General features: G+C 40.5%; 1 protein-coding gene across 1 annotated transcript in view; it reads left to right on the top strand.

Moving 5' to 3' along the window:
• LOC134934011 (olfactory receptor 10AG1-like) overlaps positions 1 to 23,691 on the top strand; it is a 37,223-nt gene that overhangs the window by 13,115 nt on the left and 417 nt on the right. Inside the window, exon 3 of the mRNA XM_063929535.1 lies at positions 11,832 to 12,399. Coding sequence (XP_063785605.1) covers positions 11,832 to 12,399 — 568 coding nt within the window. The remainder of the gene's footprint in view (positions 1 to 11,831; positions 12,400 to 23,691) is intronic.

Below are 23,691 nucleotides of genomic sequence, written 5' to 3' on the forward strand. Positions count from 1 at the left end.
CAATGGAGACTTCACACATGTGCAATGCTGGTTTTTACAGAGGAAATGGGTCTATACTGCACACCCCAGTGCTGGTTTTTAAAAGCGACCGACGAAGACGTAATTCATTACACTGGGTCTGAATATACCACATTGTGACAAGGCGCAGGCAAACGTAAAGAGAATGTCCTCCTGCGTAGTGGTGGTTTATAATGTATGGAGTTCTTCAATAGGACTCAAAGTGTCTTAAGTACAATCTTTTCTGCGGATGTGATTTGAAAAGATGGTTATTAAAAATGTTTTGTTCGGTTGCTAAATCTCTTTATATTACGTTTGTCATATTTAATTTACCTTCCCTTTAGTTCTTCTTTATAACATTATAGTTATGTTTTTGCTAGACATAATTAAATGCAGTGTATTTGTTACTCTAGGTATGCTATATTTCATTCTTGTAGTATGTGTTACCTGTATGGGTGGTGGTGCAAGGCAACAAGTTCCCCTCTCCTGTACTACTACATTTAATTCTTGCCCCTGCACTAGTTATTTTGGTTTGTTTCTCCCTTTCTTTTTTCTTCCTTGCTGTCCTTCCTATTTTCCCCCTCTTTTGGTTCTGAGATCTATATACAACTGACATATTGCACCATGCCTCTCTTTTTACCCCCCTTTTTCTTATATAAATTGTACGTGTCCTTTTCGCTAATGTTAAGGGGCTGAATTCCTCTAATAAGCAGAGACTGGCTCTTTCCTTTTCTCTAAGCAGAAAGCAGATGTTGTGGCTTTGCAAGAGACACATTTTTCAAGATCTGTCCACCCTCCAAGACCATAAATACTCTCAGGGCTATTTTGCGCTTGGTCCTTTAAAATGAAATGGTGTGGCTAGATAGAAGACCTGGAAGAAAGAAATAAGCGTTCCCCTTCTAAGCCTCTTTGCAAAGAACTATCTGACGTGCAAATTCAGCTACAGAAATTGCTTATAGCTCATGCACAAGTTGCCCTTAACCACTTGCCAGGCATGTTTGCATCATATGTTATCATCAGATGTTATCATGCTAGCATGTTCTTTATCTGACCTGGTCATACAGGAAGCAACCACTCAGATAAATGGTGTTTGCAGTTGCAGGGAAGGGAAACTTACCGCAGTTGCAGGTCTCAGAGAGATCAGAAGGTCCCTCTCCTTCCCGCACCATTCCTCAGTGTTTGCCATGCTGCCAATCATTGCTGATCATTCAGCCTGACCGGATTACGGCCCAGCAGCTGCAGACAATAGCAGCCACTGGGGAAGTGTAAATTAACCGCCCTTAAGCCCCCCTGTGTACCTGGAGGCTATTCCGGGGTTATATAGAAAGTCATGATAGTCACAATGTTTCTGATGGTTGCAATGTTCTACTGGTGCTGAACGATGTTCCAATGTTTGGAGAATTTTTTTTTCCAAATATAAAAAAAGATCTAAAATCATTTTGGATAACATTAAATACATGTTTTTTACATAAATCACTTATTTTTTTTAAAAACCAACAACTTCTGAGCAGTTTTTGGGAATAAAATTGTCAGATGAGTGGTTAATAAACTTCTTCAAAATATTTATTTGATAGCAGTAGACCCGGTAAAATGCTGGCCTATAAACTAAGAGTGAAACAAGCCAGGCAACAGGCACCAGATACTCAAACCCATTAGACATTTTAAATTAGTTTGATAGTTATTATACTCAGCTATATAACCCTTCTTTAGATTATACTACTCCCCAGCCCTTACTAGCCTCTACAATCTATTTCTTGCAAAATGTAGGCTTACCACCCTTATCTGGAGATCAGTAGGAGGTGTTGAATGCTCCTTGGACTTCTCTTGAGGTCACTGAGGCTACAAGGTCTCTTCCCCAGGGCAAATATTTTTAAAGAAGTTACCATTTTAGGGGCCCATCCTAAATAAATGATAAAAGCACAAGTTGTTACATTTTCTAAACCCAGGAAAGACCCAGCAAACTGTCATAATTACCAACATATAGCTTCACTGAATAGAGATATTAAACTCTTTGCAAAATTGTTAGCCACACCTATTGAATCATTTCTCCCCTTGATGATGCATCCTGACAAATGTGGATTTGTTCCTAGAAAACAAGCAAATGACAATACTGGTAGAGTTTTTAACAAAATATATTCATCCACCAGCTGATTAGGGCCTTCTTCTGTTATATATTGATGCAGAGAAGGTGTTTGACTGATTGAATTGGCTTTGTATGCGATAAGTGCTCGCTAAACTTGGTTTCCTGGACCAAATATTATTATCTATTTTAGCGCTATATAGTTTTCCCTCAGCGCGGGTGTTTAGCAGTGGTTATCTATAAGACGTTTTCTCCATCTCTAATGACACGCAACAGGGCTGCCCTCCTTCCCCTTTAATTATTTTTAGCCATTAAACCACTAGCTGCCAAGATACATTTTGATGCATCATTTTCTGGAGTCCTTATTGGCCCTTCTTTCCATAAACTATGTCTATTTGCTGATGGTATTCTTTTATTCATCACTGACCTTATCAACACTCTTCCACATTTACACACTATCTTGGACAAAACTAATGAGGCTTCATACAGTATTACAAACTCAACATGACAAAAACTGCCGCTCTTCCTATTAATCTTTCTAATTGTCTTTCATTTCTTTGATCTTCCTAACCTTATAACTGGCAAACTGCATTGATCTAATGCCTGGGTATTCACATTCCGCCCAATACTTCTTTAGTATTTTAGCGGAATTTAAAATGTCTCTATTACCCAAATTTAATGTATTTTTTTCTAACAATCCCATCTATTTTCCCCAAAACATATTTGGATAAATGTAGTGCTATCTTAAAAACATACAGTATGTGTGGTTGTCCTGTCCTGTCGATTTGGCATGCTCAAAGATGGTTCTCCCTAAGATAAGAGGAGGGATAAACCTTCCAGACCTTACACTCTATTATGAGGCATGCATCTTGGCACAACTTAAAGCATACTTAATTATAGATTCAGGTTTAATGGTTAATGTGCCTGTAAAAATGTAATATTGCCATGCTCAGTGTACCCCTTAGAAAATTTTCTGCAGATCCCTTAACCTTTACACCCTCTGCATCTCCCACTTTTGCCTTCTATGCAAGCTTCTCTTCAAATATGGGATAGATTAATCATCCCTCCTAACTTCTCTGCCCTTTCCTTATGGGTACACTTATTTCCAATTTATATCTTTCAAAATAGTATGCCTGCAGTTTGAATTCATTTGGAGACATGTTACATGGTTTAGTATCACATTCATTCCCCTGCCTCCAAAAATATTTTTCTCTCCCCAACTCTCTACTATTTCCAAATTCAGCACTGGTGGAATAGCCTTCTTTAGTCAACTTGAAGCATTTGTCTCTCACTTCCAAAGTTTATACTCATTTATCATTTAAAAATTCTAGAAGGGATATATTGTTCTAGTATATAATTCTTATAGATCTAATACCTGTATCCAAATCCAATGCTCAGAAGAGGTGGGAGGAGGATGTGGGTATTACACTGTCTGAAAACCAGTGCAGTAAGATTTATTTGCCCTCTTATAATATGTCTAGATCACAGGTTCTCAAACTCAGTCCACAGGACCCCACACAGTGCATGTTTTGGAGGTCTCCTCACAGAATAGCAAGTGAAATAATTAGCTCCACCTATGTACCTTTTAAACTTTGTCAGTAAGTTATTAATACACCTGTGCACCTGCTGGGTTAACTGCAAAACATGCACTGTGTGCGGTCCTGAGGACCGAGTTTGAGAACCTATGGTGTAGATGTTTAAACCACTCTTAAATGCACATAAAACTACTTCATAGGTTATAGCTTACCCCAGATAGGCTCCATACATTTTGGCATACCTGTTCTAAAGTCTGCTGACGTCAATGTGGGGAAGTGGGTTATATATTTCAAATTTTTTGGTCCTGGCCACTCCTTCTGCATTGTCAAATGTATTCCCAGACATTATTTTGCTGAACCATCGATATGTTATAGGTCATATTTTTATAGCGGCTATGGCTGCTTTGGCACAAGTATGGAAACAACCCATACCTCATTCCCAAATTAAAGTTATCCATAAAGTACCCTTTGATTTTGTAATGGAAACAAAGCATATGCCTTTTTCACTCTATGCCACCTCCCTGGTAGTGCATCGGATGCCATGGCATGAATTCGTAACAGATGGTGATTGGGCACATTTTTTCTCAAAACCCTTTAAATCTGACCCTCTTTAATTTACTGTAGCTTAAACGAGACAGAGCCAGCATCTGCATGACATTTTATATTTTATATATTTTTTTACACTCTAGAATTTATTCTATATTCTCTTTTATTACAAAGATGGCATCTTTGGGCTGATACTGCTTATATAACTAGGATATTCCCATTGTATCTCTGTGCAGTTCTATTAATGACTGTGAGAAAGTTATTCATTGATTAGATTGTTCGCATTTGTTTTATGTTACTGAATCTCAGAATCTTTGGCTATGTTCCCGCCCCCCATTCCCCCCCTTTTTCTTTCTGTATGCACTTAAAATAATTCTTCAATAAAAAATATTGATGTTAAATAAAGAGAAATTCACAAATTATCCCAAATCTGATATTGACAATACAAATTCTAAATCCCTTGGTAATAGCCAGTTTTGTTGTGGACCTGTGGCCTGCCATATGCTCCTTAAACATGCGTTCAGTTTTGCCAATGTATGACAGCCCATGGGGGCACATCAACTGGTAAACCACGAAGCTTGAGGAGCATGTAAGCGTGTGATAGATAAACATAGTTTTACCCAACTGAGGGTGTTGGAATGTATCCCCGGGAATCATAAACTGGCATATACAGTAGTACAGGTATCATGGATACCTCCCTTTTTATTAAACATAAATTGAGGGGATGTAACGTCAGTTTTAACTAAGATGTGCCTCAGATTTTTATTAAGTTTGTAACAAGACATTCATTTGGTGTTCTGCAATCTTAATTCTGGATCACCCTGGACGAGTAGCCATATTTTTTTTAGAAATCTGATTGATTCCTGTACTAGCGGCATGGTATTGGACTACCCATGGGATCATGGGGTTTTCTTCAGTATGTACTTTAGGGGAACCAATGAGTGTGGCTCGATCTATGCTCAACACCTTTTCTTTAGCAGCTGTAAGCTTGCTTGGCAAATTGTTCAATCATCCCGTCCATTTGGACACCGGCTGTGACTGGGTCAGAGGTAATCCATCTGACCCTGAGGAGCTGAGAAAATGGCAAACCCCTTTTGAGTGGTTGAGTGTGGAAACTCTTGTAGTGTAACACATTATTCTTATCAGTGGATTTAGAATATTATTTATTATTTATTTATTAACAGTTTCTTATATAGCGCAGCATATTCCGTTGCACTTTACAATTAGAACAGTAATAGAACAAAACTGGGTAAAAACAGACAGACAGAGGTAGGAAGGCCCTGCTCGCAAGCTTACAATCTATAGGGAAATAGGCATAGATACACAAGGATTGATGCTACCTATTGCATAATGGTCCACCAGATTGCTAGGTTCTTAATGGGTTGTATGATGATACCCCACAAAGTTATCCAAGTGTCAGGAGGGTGTGAGACTAAAGAAAGACAAGATATGTGATGTTATGAATACTCTACAGAGGATGTAATTAGATAGGGAAGCACTGAAGGTTATGTGGGTGGGTCTGGAATTTGATAGGCTTGTCTGAAGAGGTGAGTTTTCAGGGAACATTTAAAGGTTTGGAGATTAGAGACGAGTCTTACTGTGCGTGGGAGGGCATTCCACAGAGTGGGTGAAGCCCGGATAAAGTCCTGTAATTTTGAGTGTGAACAAGTAATGCGTGTGGATGAGAGACGTAGGTCTTGTGCAGAGCGGAGAGGTCGGGTAGGGAGATATTTTGAGATGAGTGAAGAGATGTATGTTGGTGCAGTTTGGTTAATAGCCTTGTATGTGAGTAAAAGTATTTTATATTTAATACGGTAGAATACCGGTAACCAATGGAGGGACTGACAGAGCGGATCTGCAGAAGATGAACGTCTGGCAAGCAAGATTAGCCTCGCAGCTGCATTCAAAAGGGATTGTAGTGGTGAGAGCTTATGTTTGGGAAGACCGGTCAGGAGACTATTACAATAATCAATGCGGGAGATAATGAGAGCATGGATTAGAGTTTTTGCTGTGTCTTGTGTAAGATAAGGGCGTATTTTGGATATGTTTCTTAGATGTATGTAACATGATCTTGAGACAGATTGAATGTGGGTAACAAAGGATAGTTCAGAGTCAAGAATGACACCTAGGCAGCGAGCTTGTGGGGTAGGGGTGATTGCAGAGTTCTCAACAGTGATAGAGATATCAGGTTGGAAACTACTATTGGCCGGTGGAAATATAATTAATTCTGTTTTGGAAATATTAAGTTTGAGGTGGCGAGATGTCATCCAAGATGAAATGGCAGAAAGGCATTCAGTGACACGGCCCAATACAGATGGTGACAAATCAGGGGAGGATAGGTAGATTTGAGTATCATCCGCATACAGATGGTACTGATATCCGAAAGAGTTGATTAATTTGCCAAGAGATGTGGTATAGATAGAGAAAAGCAGAGGACCTAGGACTGAGCCTTGCGGTACTCCAACTGAGAGAGGTAGCGAAAGAGAGGTGGAATCAGAGAAACGAACACTGAAGGAGCGATTAGATAGGTAGGATGAGAACCAAGAAAGGGCTGTGTCCTGAATACCTAGGGATTGTAGTGTTTGTATGAGAAGAGAGTGGTCAACAGTGTCAAAAGCAGCAGAGAGATCAAGGACAATAAGTAGAGAGAAATGTCCTTTAGATTTAGCAGTGACCAAATCATTCACTACCTTAGTCAGTGCTGTCTCTGTGGAGTGTTGGGCACGAAATCCTGACTGAAGTGGGTCCAGTAGGCTGTGTGAGTTTAGAAAGTGTGTGAGCCGAGTGTAGGCAAGTCTCTCAAGTAGCTTGGAGGGGCATGGGAGCTGAGAGACGGGACGGTAGTTAGAGAGAGTGTTCGGGTCAGAGTTTTGTTTTTTCCGAATGGGAGTAATCACTGCATGCTTGTATAGAGAAGGAAAGATACCAGTAGACAGGGAGAGATTACAGATTTTCGTTAAGGTTGGGATGAGCACAGTAGACAGAGCTTTACTAATTTGTGAGGGTATAGAGTCAAGGGGAGAGGTATTAGAGTAGGCAGATGAAAAGAGTGCAGATACTTCATTTTCATTTGTAGGATCAAAGGAAGAGAAGGTGTTAGAGGGTTCAGGCAGGGAATTGAGCAGGTCACTTGCTGTGGAAGAGCATACCATTTCATTTCGGATCTTGTCAATCTTGTCCTTGAAATAGGAAGCAAGATCTTGCGCACTGACAGTGGCTGGTGGGTTAGGTATGGGAGGGATAAGAAGTGATTTAAATGTATTAAAAAGTCGCTTGGGGTTAGAGGCTTGAGCAGAGATGATAGATTGAAAATATGTTTGTTTGGCAGTGTCCAGAGCAGTACGATAAGAGTGGTAGGTGGTCTTATATGTGAGAAAGTCACTTGAACTACGAGATTTACGCCACTGGCGTTCAACTTTTCGTGAGAGTTTTTGTAAGTGTCTAGTGTATTTAGAGTGCCACGGTTGACATCTAAGTCTACGTGGAGTGTGATGGGTAGCTGGAGCCACTTCATCCAGTGCTGTTACTAGAGTTTGGTTAAGGTGTGACACAGCAGTCTCTGGAGAGGTGAATGTAGAAATTGGTGAAAGTAGTGGTTGCAGAGAGGTAGATAGTTGTTGAAAATTAATAGCGTTAATATTTCTGCGGGTAAGAGGTGTCCTTGTAGACTTTAGGGACATGGAGTTTGAAGTAATGGAGGAGAGCATGCATGTGATAAGGTTGTGATCTGAGAGAGGGAAAGGAGTGTTAGTGAGTTCAGAAACAGAGCATAGTCTGGTGAATACAAGATCAAGGCAGTGGCCCTCCTGATGAGTAGGGGAGTCAGTCCATTGGGAGCGGCCAAGAGAGGAGGTTAGAGAGAGTAGTTTAGAGGCATGGGGAGATTGTGGACTGTCAATAGAGAGATTGAAATCACCCATAAGGATGGTGGAGATGTCAGAGGATAGAAAGTGAGGGAGCCATGCAGAAAAATCTTCCAGAAACTTATTGGGTTGCCCAGGTGGGCGATAGATAGCTGCAACACGCAGAGAGAAAGGGGTGAAAATCCTAATAGAGTGTACTTCAAAGGATGTAAATGTGAGTGAGGAAACAGGTGGTAAAACGATGTGCGTGTAAGATTTGGACAGTAATATTCCAACACCCCCTCCTTTGATGTTACCAGGCCTGGGAGTGTGTGTGAAGTGGAGGCCACCATGTGACAGTGCTGCAGGGGAGGCAGTGTCTGATTGTGTGAGCCAGGTTTCTGTTATAGCCAGCATATTGAATTTTTTTGCTATGAAAAGGTCATGAATAGCTGTTAATTTGTTGCAAACAGAGCGTGCATTCCATAAAGCACATTTTAGTGACTTGGAGGTAGATGGGAGACATGTGATGTTGATAAGGTTTGTTGATTTTATATTCCGTTGTGAATCAGCTGAATGTGAGCGTGGTATGTGGATGGGACCTGGATTTGGGGATATGTCACTAACTAGTAGAAGTAGAAGAAGAGAGAGATAGGTATAGTTGGGGAAGATGTGTGATAGTTTCTTATGGTGACAGGTAGAGGATGTGACAGTTAGTGTACATAGATATGTTAAAAGCTCATGAGTGTTAATAAGAGGGGAGTGGATTAATGAGGCTACAATGTGTACAGAGCGATACATAACAGGAATAGTGAAGGACGATGTCATTTTATAGAGGATACCATGAAGTGCTATGAGGAAAAACAGTTTGTGGAGCATGGTGTTTATAAAGAGTAAAGTATAGATAGGAAAATGCTTATGGAAATTGTTAATTAAATGGTAGATTTACCTGCTTTCCAATGTTTTTTAAATGTTTGTTCAACTGTTGGTTTAACTGTTCTTTTTAAAATTTCCTAACTTTGTAATTTCCAAACGTCGTATATTTCTAAACTTCTGACTACTGCCCCGCAGACAACTGCCCCATAACTGAATGCTAACATATACTAGTTATAATTTACAAAGGCTTCAGCTGAAGCTAATTGGACATCTAATCAAAGGAATTATATTACCCTGTGTTAAGTAAACACCAGTCCATGTATGCTAATAAACTCCACTCCACTGACCAACATCTATACAAAAGATAATATCAGCTATAAGCAAGTACTAATATTCTACAAATACAATTACATACACTGCTAAAATATACATTGGTGTGAATAGAGATCAAGAGTTCTAGTTTGCAGGGATCAACAAGCAGAAATCCACATACATTTGAAAATATAGCATGGAGATGTCTGTGGGTTATTGCAGAGGTGTAGGGATCAACAAGCAGAAATCCACATACATTTGAAAATATAGCATGGAGATGTCTGTGGGTTATTGCAGAGGTGTAGGGATCAACAAGCAGAAATCCACATACATTTGAAAATATAGCATGGAGATATCTGTGGGTTATTGCAGAGGTGTAGGGATCAACAAGCAGAAATCCACATACATTTGAAAATATAGCATGGAGATGTCTGTGGGTTATTGCAGAGGTGTAGGGATCAACAAAAAAACACTCCTAGTGCAGCGCCTAATTGTAGTGTAAAAGAGATAATAAACTGCTGAGACACTGCGCTTGCCGTGACCACTATGTGAAGAATGGAAAAAGTAGACTAAAACAACAAAGAAGGCTTCGCTGTGTGTCAGTAGTTAGTACAAAAAGAGAGCAAACGTGTACTATAAAGGTATTCAATTTAATTAAAATAACATGAAGTTATAAAAGCAAACATAAAATATAAGCACACTTGTACCTGTCTCAAAGGTATATTTGAGTGGTTATAAATGGTATATGGCAAGGAAAAATCCAATGTTATAGTTCAGAGAGAAGAAACTCAAAATGGTGCAGTCCCAAAAGATGGTTATCTCGTATATGTCAACAGGCAGGTTTATAATGAATAATGATAGTACCTCTCCGAATGGGCTGGTGTAAATTTCGGCCGAGCGTCCCCGGCCAAAACAATCCTGCTTTGCCCAAAATGCTGCACAGCGGAGGGACGGTATCTTGTAGACTGCCTGTTGATGATCACTCGTCACAGTGAGAAGGTGGTAACAGCATGCGGCTGGATGGAAGCAAGGTCCAATAATGCTCACCAGTTGCAGTGGTGAGATGGACGACAGCCTGTATGGTGACGAGCCGGACAGTAGATGGAAATAAAAACCAAGGAGGGTATGCACGGCAGTGTAACACCTTGAGCCAGGTGTGCTGGTTTAGAGGCGGAGTTCTGATGCGTTTCGTCACGATCACGTGACTTTTTCAAAGGTATGATCCTGCCTCCACATTGATCGGTATTTAAAGCCTGAACGGCTGATGACAAACAGATGTCTGCAATTGATAATTAAGGCAACTGCCCCATACGATACATTGCATACACGTTCGCTCTCAAAATAACACAGTTTAAAAGACACATTGTTAAAGAAAACACTCGAAGCATATGGCAAAATTGACCCGTGAGCAGAATTAATATGAGTCTTCAGATTAACCCTCTGCATAGGGATTGCAATATTGTGCAGAAGGCTTTCTCATAAACAAATACTAAACGAGGATATGTGAGCTGATTAGCTATCACCTATAATAACACTTCAGTGTTAGACATAGTTTGCTCATTTTATATGATAGGGATCCTCTATAATTTTGGACAAAGGACATATATTGTCCAATAAAATAAAGCCAACAATAAGACATAATTTAGAAAAATAAAAAATAAAAAATAAATAAATAAATGATTAAGCTGGATTCGAACTAGGGTCTGACAAGGGATACTATTCACTGGTCTGAAGAGGGATACTGTTTAGTAGTCTAACCTGGTGTGCCACTGACCCCACTGTGTGTGAAACAGATTCAGACCTACATTTGAAAGCTATCAAACACTCAAAAGTACATGTAGAATCTGGTATTTAATATTATCTCCATAAAATAAAAAGAAAGTGGTAAAAGTAAAACATACGCCAGGATCGAGGTCATAAATTGCCTATATTCTTGTCAATCCATAGCGTCATGAGTACTTACACCACTGAAGTATAAACGTAAAAATAAAATAAATTTATTCTATATACACTATTGTAAATAAGAATATACCAGAAAGAGTCCTTCCATAGACACCCCACTTTAACACAATTGGTTAATTTATAGGTACTAATCCAACAGAAGGTGAGTCCCATAGGTTTAGTAAGTATAGATAGGCTCTAAAAATCTATCAGGCGCATTAGTGACTGCCATGAGTTCGCATCCCACGTCCAGCTTAGGCGCCATATGAAGTCTCAGCTCGATGTGCCACTGATCTCACTATACACACCATAATTGTCACACATTTTTTTTGTGTTTGACAGGAAATATTATTTACAAACACTTGAGACGGCCATGGGGACGAGGTTCGCGCCGAGCTTCGCCAATCTATACATGGGTGCCTTTGAGGACTGCCATGTGTGGGGGCGGAGCTTTGGCGCGGACCTCGTCTACTATGGCCGTTACATAGATGATATGTTTTTTGTTTTTTATGGTGATATCTCTCTTTCTTCTGAGTTAATCACACAATTAAATTCTAATGATTTCAATTTACGTTTCACTGGGGAGTCTAGTAATATATCTATTTCTTTCCTCGACATCTCACTCAATATAGTTGATGGTAGAATTACTACCAAAACTTTTCTCAAAGAAGTTGACACTCTGAATTTTTTACATTATAACAGCTCCCATCATAAACCATGGCTGAACAATGTTCCATTTGGACAATTAAGACGTATTAAACGTAATTGTAGCAGCTTATCAGATTATCATTCACAAGCAGATGAGTTATCAACCGCATTTAAGAACCGAGGATATCCTGAATCTCTGATTAAATCAGCCAGAGAAAGGGCAGACTCTATAGACAGGAAGGAATTATTGGTACATAAAGCACATCACTGCAAGTTTGATTCTGATCAACCACACTTTATAACACAATTCAATAGCTCTTCATCTAAGGTCAAGAACATCATTAATAACAATTACACCATTCTTTTGACAGATCAAATTCTAAAAACAGAGTTGAAAGATAAACCGTCTGTTATTTTCAAAAAATCTAATAATCTACAACATCTTCTTGCACCCAGTCTTTTTATAGACAAAAGAAAAACAGAGGCGAATATCAACTCCTCCAACATGGTTCAATGGCTCCCCAAAATTGTGGGATGTTTCAGATGTGGAGCCAAACAATGTATCACCTGCTCATACATTTTAAATAATGTTAAAGTTTTCAATACTCCTAACTCCCTAAAGGTAGAGATTCGCTCACATATCAATTGTAACAACTCTTTTGTAATATATCTATTGATCTGCAATTGTGGTCTTATCTATGTGGGTAGGACTACACGAAAATTAAGAACTAGGTGTCTTGAACATAGACGCAATATTCAAAAAGGTTTCGTGTTCCATAGCGTCTCTAGACACTTTTTAGATAAACACCAGAAAAATCCAGAAGACATCAAATTAATTGGTATTGAGACAATCTTACCAACAGCACGCGAAGGAGACAGATATAGAAAGTTATGCCTGAGAGAGAACTACTGGATCCATAAATTGAGGACCCTAATGCCGGAGGGTCTCAATGAATGTATTGAATTCGACCTAGGATAATAACAGCTAATACTCATTAATCTAGTAATGATGTTATAGACGCTTTGGGTACCCAGTTTCTTTCTGCTTCAGGCTCTTTATATATTCTCTATGAATGAATGTGATATATGGGTATTATATATTTTTACATTGTTTATACTTCGTCAAAGTTTCTGTGAAATTCTATGATACCCCATAATGAACAGTCGTTTTGCAATTATGGTGTGTATAGTGAGATCAGTAGCACATCGAGCTGAGACTTCATATGGCGCCTAAGCTGGACGTGGGATGCGAACTCATGGCAGTCACTAATGCGCCTGATAGATTTTTAGAGCCTATCTATACTTACTAAACCTATGGGACTCACCTTCTGTTGGATTAGTACCTATAAATTAACCAATTGTTTTAAAGTGGGGTGTCTATGGAAGGACTCTTTCTGGTATATTCTTATTTACAATAGTGTATATAGAATAAATTTATTTTATTTTTACGTTTATACTTCAGTGGTGTAAGTACTCATGACGCTATGGATTGACAAGAATATAGGCAATTTATGACCTCGATCCTGGCGTATGTTTTACTTTTACCACTTTATTTTTATTTTATGGAGATAATATTAAATACCAGATTCTACATGTACTTTTGAGTGTTTGATAGCTTTCAAATGTAGGTCTGAATCTGTTTCACACACAGTGAGGTCAGTGGCACACCAGGTTAGACTACTAAACAGTATCCCTCTTCAGACCAGTGAATAGTATCCCTTGTCAGACCCTAGTTCAAATCCAGCTTAATCATTTATTTATTTATTTTTTATTTATTATTTTTCTAAATTATGTCTTATTGTTGGCTTTATTTTATTGGACAATATATGTCCTTTGTCCAAAATTATAGAGGATCCCTATCATATAAAATGAGCAAACTATGTCTAACACTGAAGTGTTATTATAGGTGATAGCTAATCAGCTCACATATCCTCGTTTAGTATTTGTTTATGAGAAAGCCTTCTGCACAATATTGCAATCCCTATGCAGAGGGTTAATCTGAAGACTCATATTAATTCTGCTCACGGGTCAATTTTGCCATATGCTTCGAGTGTTTTCTTTAACAATGTGTCTTTTAAGCTGTGTTATTTTGAGAGCGAACGTGTATGCAATGTGTCGTATGGGGCAGTTGCCTTAATTATCAATTGCAGACATCTGTTTGTCATCAGCCGTTCAGGCTTTAAATACCGATCAATGTGGAGGCAGGATCATACCTTTGAAAAAGTCACGTGATCATGACGAAACGCGTCAGGACTCCGCCTCTAAACCAGCACACCTGGCTCAAGGTGTTACACTGCCGTGCATACCCTCCTTGGTTTTTATTTCCATCTACTGTCCGGCTCGTCTCCATACAGGCTATCGTCCATCTCACCACTGCAACTGGTGAGCATTATTGGACCTTGCTTCCATCCAGCCGCATGCTGTTACCACCTTCTCACTGTGATGAGTGATCATCAACAGGCAGTCTACAAGATACCGTCCCTCCGCTGTGCAGCATTTTGGGCAAAGCAGGATTGTTTTGGCCGGGGACGCTCGGCCGAAATTTACACCAGCCCATTCGGAGAGGTACTATCATTATTCATTATAAACCTGCCTGTTGACATATACGAGATAACCATCTTTTGGGACTGCACCGTTTTGAGTTTCTTCTCTCTGAACTATAACATTGGATTTTTCCTTGCCATATACCATTTATAACCACTCAAATATACCTTTGAGACAGGTACAAGTGTGCTTATATTTTATGTTTGCTTTTATAACTTCATGTTATTTTAATTAAATTTAATACCTTTATAGTACACGTTTGCTCTCTTTTTGTACTAACTACTGACACACAGCGCAGCCTTCTTTGTTGTTGTAGGGATCAACAAGCAGAAATAAAATAAAAGGAGGTTGTTAACCGTCCCTGTTGGAGAGACATTTGAACATCTAAATAATTAATGACATGATCACTAATAGTATAGATTAATTGAATGTGGTGCTGCAGCATATTGTGGGACTGTATCACCTCTTCAAGTCTACCCTTAGATCCCTGCCAGATTAATAGTAAATCGTCGATGTAGCGACAGTAAAAAAGTATACTGTCCGCCACATCGGGATCTGCAAAAAATATCTGTTGTTCTACTTCAAACATAAAAATGTTGGAGTATGCCGGGGCCACAGAGGAACTCATAGCACACCCCTTCCGTTGCAGGAAGCTATGCCCGTCATACAGAAAAACATGATCACCCAAATATTGCTCCACTGCCGCTAAGCCCTTTTCGTGAGGAATAACTGTGTATAAATTTTGAACATCTATACTACATAGTATAACATTAGATTCAAAGACACCCAGTTGACAATATCTGGTGGTTCCCGTTGATGTGCATCGCTGCTGCTTCTGAGGCTGACAGTCAGGAGAAAGGAGGACGCTATATGCGGCGGCTTGAGGATGGGAGCATATTCAGCTGACAGGCGCCGGCGGTGCACTGAGCTCCAGGAGCCGGACTGTCCTTTCCCCATAGCCTACAAGGTGTGTGCACTGCTTATTGGAGCTATTGCAGTGGGAGACGGAGGACACCACGAGCGGTGGTCAGAGAACGGGAGCCGTATTATACAACAGGTGCTTGCGGTGCACCGAGCCCCGGGTGTTTGATTTATCCTCGAGGATTCAGGATATCTCCCATAAGTAAAGAATTTTTCTTTCTTCGAGCACATGGATAATTTCATCAATTGGTAAAAAACTACATCTATAATATACTATATGATATTTAATCCAAGAGATATTTAAGCACACCTAACAGGACTGTCCTATTTAGGAATACAATAAAATAAGGACATCAGTACCTTTACAAATATTGGATTAATCCACTGTGGTCAATTATAATAATTTAGATATATGATCAACCTCTTATGCTCAATCAATATTAATTATCATTTTATTATATATATATTTTTTTTTATATATGTACATATTAATTAAGTCAATTTTGTGATTTTTTTTGTGTTTTACATGATTGATTTTATGGATATTAAAAAATATTATAAAAGAATTAATGTATTGAGTATGTTCATGCCCTGTTGCCTCTAATTAATCATATTTAGCGTGAGGAGTCTTTTAGAATTTTGCTAGCTTGCATCTGGTTTATATCAGGTGGGATTGTGTTGGCTATATCCACAAGCCAATTTAACTTCCCTGCTTTGTAGAATATATTGGTTTTTATTTGTAAGACAATATACATATTAATCTTTATACTCTAATGGTTTGTATATATGTGAGATAGGTGTGTATGTGGATGTATGCACCTATCCACAGTTATACATACATTTATATATATAATGATTAGCGCAAGACACTATTAGTGGTTTAAAAAAATACAATTACTCTATATACTCTGAAACATATTTTTATACATTTTTTTATTTATTCATTAAAAGTTCCACATAAATTAATGTATAGATGGGATTTAGTGAACAGCCTGTAGCTAGGCACTTTGCCCTTAATCATCATCCAATGAGCACCTTGAAATACCGCATGATTGACCATGTCCCAGCTTCTAATAGGGGTGGTGACCGCGGAGGCAAACTACTGAGGCTGGAAGCATGGTGGATTTATCATTTGGGCACTGTGCACCCGCGGGAACTCAATGAGGCCCAGGGGTTTAATAGCTTCTTATAGTACTCAACTGTAACACTGTCCATTTAAATCATGGTGCATCTATTTAGGACACAGCCGTGTGTAGGAGATGTTATGCAGTATAGCATTGTTTATTACAAACAGTATAGTTTACATAGTAACATCTATATTACAGATAACCTCTGCCTGCATATGTATGTTGTACTAGTTTTTGTCTATGATACATCCACAGTGATCCGACTGTATTGTATATGTCACCATGGTGATGGGGAGCACTCTCGTGGGAGGTGACGTAGTGCGACGTCACTCCCGCTGCACCAGATGGAGGGGCGGCATTCTGCTGCTTACACGCGGCATGAGCACAGGGTGATTAGCAGCTTTTAAAGGTAAGATCTTATTGTATGTTTTTATACCTTAGGAAAGTGCCTGTATAAAATTGGCTTTGAAACGTTGTTTTCTATACATTGCCTACCTGCGAGTTCTTATTGTGCAAGTCACCAGAAGTGCCACGTTGGCTGGTTGTGTATGTGATTTATCACGGAGTCACCCGGTGCAGCAAACACCTCAATGGAGAGCCGGATTACATGGACTGTATATCCGTAAGATGTTGGAGTGGCATCTCTAACATACTTTTTATCAAGGCTCCCTTACTATTTTTGAAGCTCAATTGTTACTCTGTTTCCTTTGCCACTTACTTTTTATAGCTGGAGATTAGCTTTAGCACCTGCCCTTTTTATGCTTATTTGCACAGCACAGAAACAGTTGTTTATATTTGTTTTGTGTTGCATTCATATTTGGTCTGACATATTAATTCCGATCAGGAATTAGGCGTTCATAGATCTTGGTGGGATTTCAAATACCATGCCTGAATCTGTTGCTGATTCAGGGCGGGTGTCCCCAGTTTTCTAATTATGCCATAGGTGATTTGCATGGGTACTCAGAAGCCGAAGCAGATGAGATACTGTATAGTGAAATTATGGATGCACAGGAGGAGGCAAGTACACCTGATAGCTGTTATCGTGAGTTACTCCGCCTGCACTGAAAACAGATTGACTATTATTACCATTGTATCTCTCTGTCAGATTATTATAGAGCTAAAAAAATCACCCGTGGGCTACGGGTTGGGAACTCACCCACTATAGGCTGCGATCATCTGGGCTTTTGTAAAAAGTGGGTGGGTATCCTTAATAAATTCTCCATGGACTTAATGCTCTTAATAATAGAGCAGTCCACCAAAGAGATGAATGCTATTAAAGCGAAAATAACGGAATTCGAGACCATACATAAACCTATTCTGCAGGCAGACACCAGCACAAACTGGTACAAGAAACTTAATGGTCAGCTACAAATACAAGCGTGACTTGATTAAGTTTTAGGCACAAAAATGCACAAAAGTCGATGGTGATTATGATAACCATAACGTATATAAGTGGACTGATTCTTCTACCCAACATGACCAAAGGAGACCATTTTTCTGATGCAGACGATACCGCCAGAGGGATCTTGAATCCTCCAATGAACATACCCCATCTACTAGTGAATCCAACTCTGCCAGTCAACATCACCCAGGTAACCTTCCTTTAGGGGTAACTTCTCGGACCCAGCTATCAGACAAACGAGAAGCAGGCGGCCCTACACCAGAAGGGGCCAACAGTGGCAGAGGCAGAAACAGAGTAGGAAGACCACTGAAACATCAGATACGCTAGTAGTTAACATGTCTGACTATGAGTTATCTCCGATTGAACAAGTGCTTTCTAGGGGCTTATCATTTGTCCCTACTTCCAAATGTGACCCATTCAACTGGCAGGTGGAAAAGTATCGTCTACAGTGACAACTTAAATTGAAAGAATATTTTAACAAACAGGCTACTACAGCAGAGCATTCATAAATACAAACTAAACTGCTGAAAATTCTGCCTAAATCTAAATTCGAACTACAGTCTCAAAATGCCTCGATCAGAACGTTTAGTCGGCTGCTGGATGAACAAACTAACGAATATATGTCTAGCATGCCGCGGTTGTGCTACAATTTAACCAAAGTAGAAAATGAGGCCTTTCAACATCTTGCAGCACAGAGTAGCCTCATTTTTCGCCCTGCGGACAAAGGCGTTGGTCATTCAGAACATGCAGGACTACAAAGATGAAATCCAACGTCAACTCCAAGACTCTGCCACATATTGTCGGCTGAGCAAGGACCCCACCAATGAATTTAAAGAACATCTTACTACTTTGTTGGACAGTGCTGTGCAGGAGGGTGGAATTTTTAGTACTATACGCAATGCTTTAATTCCAGCAAATCCTGTTATGCCAGTACTATATACAACACCTAAAATCCATAAGTCACTTGACAAACCACCAGGACACCCCATCATTTCTGCCAGATCCTGCCTATTCCAACCCGTTGCCTTATATCTGGACTCCATATTGCAACCATGTATACAAATGCATCCCCGTTTCCTGCTTTATACCACTTCTCTACTCTATAAATTACAGCAGTTGCCTATCTTTGAATCTAATGTTTTACTATGTAGTATAGATGTTCAAAATTAATACAAAGTTATTCCTTTACGAAATGGGATTAGCGGCAGTGGAGCAGTATTTGGGTGATCATGTGGAGTTCCAGGGCGCAGATTTACAATTATGTCTGCAACTATTACAAATTACGCTGCTAATTTTTTTTTTTACTATATGACGGGCATATCTACCTGCAACGGAAGGCGTGTGCTATGGGGTTCTCTGTGGCCCTGGCATACTCCAACATTTTTATGTCGAAGTAGAGCAACAGATATTTTTTGCAGATCCCGATATAACCTCAACCGCTGACTACAAAGTTCCCACCATTAGATACAATGGAGCGCCTATGCGTTACATTGTATCTTCAGTGCGCAGCCTCAATAACACTACAGGAGCGCACAGCCAATCAGGAGAGTGCCACGATGTGGCGCTCCCTGATTGGCTGAAGGGACTTTCTTTGACAGGAGTCAGGGGGGGGTCCCAGCAGTCGGGGAAAGGGGTCCCATGTGTAAACATGGGCCCCCTTGCAGTGCGTGGTTTGGGTTTTCGGCTTGTTTTTTTTGCCAAGTACGTGGATTACAAAGAGGACACTTGCTACCCTGGATTATGTGAGTATAATTTTTTTCACAGGTACCCCGTGGAGTCTACATGGAGAAGTGGACCGAGCCTCTTGTGAACATAGGTAAGTATGTATGTATGTAGGTGTGCATGTATATAATAAAGTTTTACTGTCACAGTCTGTGTGTGTCCTGTTTTTTGTTGGGTATTTTTTTGTATTAGTACTACAGGTACCAGCGAACCCGTTTTCCCCCCGCATGCTGGCACTTGTGGTTCTCCAAGTACCAGCTTGCTGGGGAGGCTTGCTGGGACTTGTAGTACTGCTACAAAAAACAATATTCTATTTTTTTTACAAGACTATCAGCCCCCCATCCGCCGCCCTTGGATGGGGGGACAGCCTCGGGCTTCACCCCTGGCCCTTGGGTGGCTGGAGGGGGGATTTAAGGGGTTCCCACTCCACCAGGGTACCCCGGCCAGGGGTGACTAGTTAGTGATTTAATGCGAGGGCCGCAGGGACCAAGAAAAAAGTGTCCCCCGGCTGTGGCATTATCTCTCTGACTAGTGGAGCCCGGTGCTGGTTCCAAAAATACGGGGGACACCTACGCTTTTTGTCCCCCGTATTTTTGGCACCAGGACCAGGCGCAGAGCCCGGTGCTGATTGATCAAATATGGCGGAACCCCTGACATTTTTTCCCCCATATTTTTTCAACCAGGACCGGCTCAAAGAGACCAAGGCTGGTTCTACTTAGGAGGGGGGGACCCCACGCAAAAAAATTTCCCAATTTTTACAGTAAATAGACCCTTTCCCATAGATAACCATGCACAGATCTCACTGATCCGTGCATGGTTATCCAAAGTCGACTGGAAAAAGCAGGTCTATTTTTTTGCTGCTTTTTTTAACGATTCGCAAGAAAATACACCCGCACTTGACCACTCAGAGACTAACACCCAAATACGAATGAATAGTGAATACCCGTGTTGTATGAAATAACAGCAGCGTTTGACCGATGGTCTATTCATTCGTATTTCTGAACTTTGCCGATCAAACCATTACGAATAGCCCAAACACTGCCGAGATTTGTGCTTAGTGAATTCCCGTGTTAGGACTTAGAAAAAAAAAACACAAATCGGAAAAACTTGGATTTTTAGTAAATATTGGCAATTGTATAAAGCTACCCATTCCTGCAGTAGTTGTAGTTCAATGCAATAAACACATATCAGTATTATGTATCAAGAAGCGTCACGATTTCTGCTTTCCTTGTAGAGACAACAGATCGTCTCACCCACAGCAGGGAAAGACAATGAATGATAATCTGCTAGTCCTTTTATATACATAATGTGGAAACTGCAGGGGCCGGTTTATTCTCTACATACCTCATTTGTATTATTAAATTTAAATTTGAAGCTATGCAATCTCTGGTGATTTGTACAATAAATAAATTTACAGTAGCACGTTTGGGAAAATTAACTCCAGTTAAAAATAACTATCAAGATGGATTCTTCTGTAGTGGCTGAGAGCACTTTATCAGAATATTGTTAATAATAACAACGATGGTGGTCATGGACCAGAGCTGTCATCCTTAACTTTGGGCAGATGCGCCTATTGCAAAGTCCGCAAACATAAAAAAGCCACAGTGTCCAAATCAAAGTCCAGGCCTTTTATTTCTTTTTGACCTTGACTGACCGTTGGACTAACCCTTTGTGTTCATTATACATACTGTATGTATTTGACCATTGGCAGATGACAATTTGAGCAAATATAACTGGAATTTTCATAATTTTGTATACAACTTTAGTCTCTTGAAATAGTTGACTACTTGATCAGAAAGCTTTAGGAGAAGAATGACACTAATATTATATTTTCACATTCTCTTAACCTTTCACACAGTGGGGGTCATTCCGAGTTGTTCGCTCGTTAGATTTTTTCGCAACGGAGCGATTAGTGCGCCTGCGCCAAGTAAATTAGCACAAAAGTTTGGTATTTTACTCATGGCTTAACGAAGATTTTTCATCGTTCTGGTGATCGGAGTGTAATTGACAGGAAGTGGTTGTTTCTGGGCGGAAACTGTCCGTTTTACGGGAGTGTGCGGAAAACGCTGGCTTTTCTGGGAAAAATGCGGGAGTGTCTGAAGAAACGGGGGAGTGTCTGGGCGAACGCTGGGTGTGTTTGTGACGTCAAACCAGGAACCAAAAGGACTGAACTGATAGCAGTGTAGGAGTAAGTCTCGAGCTACTCAGAAACTGCAAAGAAACATCTATTCGCATTTCTGCTAATCTTTAGTTCGCAATTCTGCAAAGCTAAGATTCACTCCCAGTAGGCGGCGGCTTAGCGTGTGCAATGCTGCTAAAAGCAGCTAACGAGCGAACAACTCGGAATGAGGGCCAGTATACACTAAAAACAAATTCCCCCAGCACACTGCAATGGACCAGCAAAAGATAATTACATACTATAGTACTTGACAGTAGAAATACAAAGACCACATATTTGTACATTTGCAAACATATTGGAAAGCTATCAGGCAGTGAAAGGCATATCTGCTCTTATGGTCCTACTCTACATGATTATTGCTCCAATTTGAGTCATACATGTATGTGTGTTTCTATGTCGGGGTTCATAGGGCTCCGCAGGGGAGACAATAGGGTGTAGGTGATGGATAGGACTGGGTACCAACCTGTTAAAGTTTTAGCATATCCCAGGATGCTCCAGTTATTCCTCCCCTACACCCCACCCACAACCTGAGACTAATTAGTTTCATTTTGGTGCCGTCATTCCAAGCTTTATTTTATATTTTATTTCTTATTCTTACTAAACAGAGCTAGCAGCATGAGGCAGTCCTCTGGACTCAAACACTGCTGCCCCATCAACCCCCATTAGTGCTGCAACTCCAGCCTGCAGTCTGGTACTAACAGTGAGGCACCTGGTGGCCTGGCTACCATGGCACCACGGGAGGACTCCAGACTGCATCTGGAAAATGGGGGACAGGTAAGGTGGGTTCCCGCTTCTTGTAACCTGTGTCTTGGATGCAGTCTTACTTCCAGACTTGGGAGACAGACTGGAGTTGCTGATGTGTTCTCCAGTTCTTTAAGGACCCCATTAGACCACCAGGGCTAACATACTGGCACAGGGATCCCAGTGTTGATGTCAGCATAGGGGAGGAAAGCCCTTTCCATGCGGTTCCTCCACCAGCTCCAGGCACCTTTCCACTGCAGTTTTCCCACATCAGAGCTGCTCCTCCCTCACCCTTCTGCCCTCAGAGACCCATGGAAGCCATTTTCCTTAAACAGCTACAGGTCTCGGGGAACACTGGTCCCAGTCTCCCTGTATACCTCTCCTAGGACCCAGTGCTATATCCTACCAGCCACTGCAGTCTGTGTAGTTGATTTAGTGTCTATTGCAGTTATTTATACTGTATTTTGCATTTTACTGTGACTTGTGCTAGCTCTTCTGTCTGACTTTTTTATACTGTCACCTTATAATTTTCCCTTTTTTTCTCAATTAATCCTAAGAACAGGTGTTTATGGGTTTAATATACTTCACAGCTATCAGGGTTTGTGAAGGTTGTCACAGTGCTGCAATTGTTGCACATGCCCAGTGATAAATTGTGTGTTATAATATTCTTGCAGCTACTGTATGTCTAGCAAATGCAAGGGTCACAATGAGGCTCCTGTGCTGGTCTCATGTAAGTCCTTTTCATCAGGATTTCCCCTCAGGACATTGTACAGGATGGTTTGTGTGCAGGTTAGTATATCCCACCTAACCAGCCAGGACCTCCAGCTCCTGTGCAGGACCCCCCTGGGCTTCTTTTATACAGATACTAGCACTGATATCTGACCACGTAGAAAACACTGTGGGTTGCTCCCCCTGTGGGATTTCCCCAGCAGGTACATCCTGCTATACCAGTCATAGCTATGCCCCCTCCCTGGGTGGATGTGCTTTCCACAGCAGTACAGAGCCTAGCTACTATCTTTACTGCTTTACAACAGATGATAATGGGTGACAGAACCTTGCCCACTAAACCCACTAGGCATGCAGTGCCATGCTCACAGTCTACACAGCTTTCATATTTTAAGGCATCATCCGGAGAGGCAAAGAAGGCAGACATCTCTCTCACTTAGTCTCCCCTCAGGGGAAGAGAAGCATCAGTCTCCCTTAGATGTATCAGCACTTGTAAGGGTCATCACATCTATTCTTCAACTAGAACAGGAGGACTCATCTCTTCCACCAAAA

This window comes from Pseudophryne corroboree, chromosome 6 (assembly GCF_028390025.1).
Source record: "Pseudophryne corroboree isolate aPseCor3 chromosome 6, aPseCor3.hap2, whole genome shotgun sequence".
NCBI lineage: Eukaryota > Metazoa > Chordata > Amphibia > Anura > Myobatrachidae > Pseudophryne > Pseudophryne corroboree.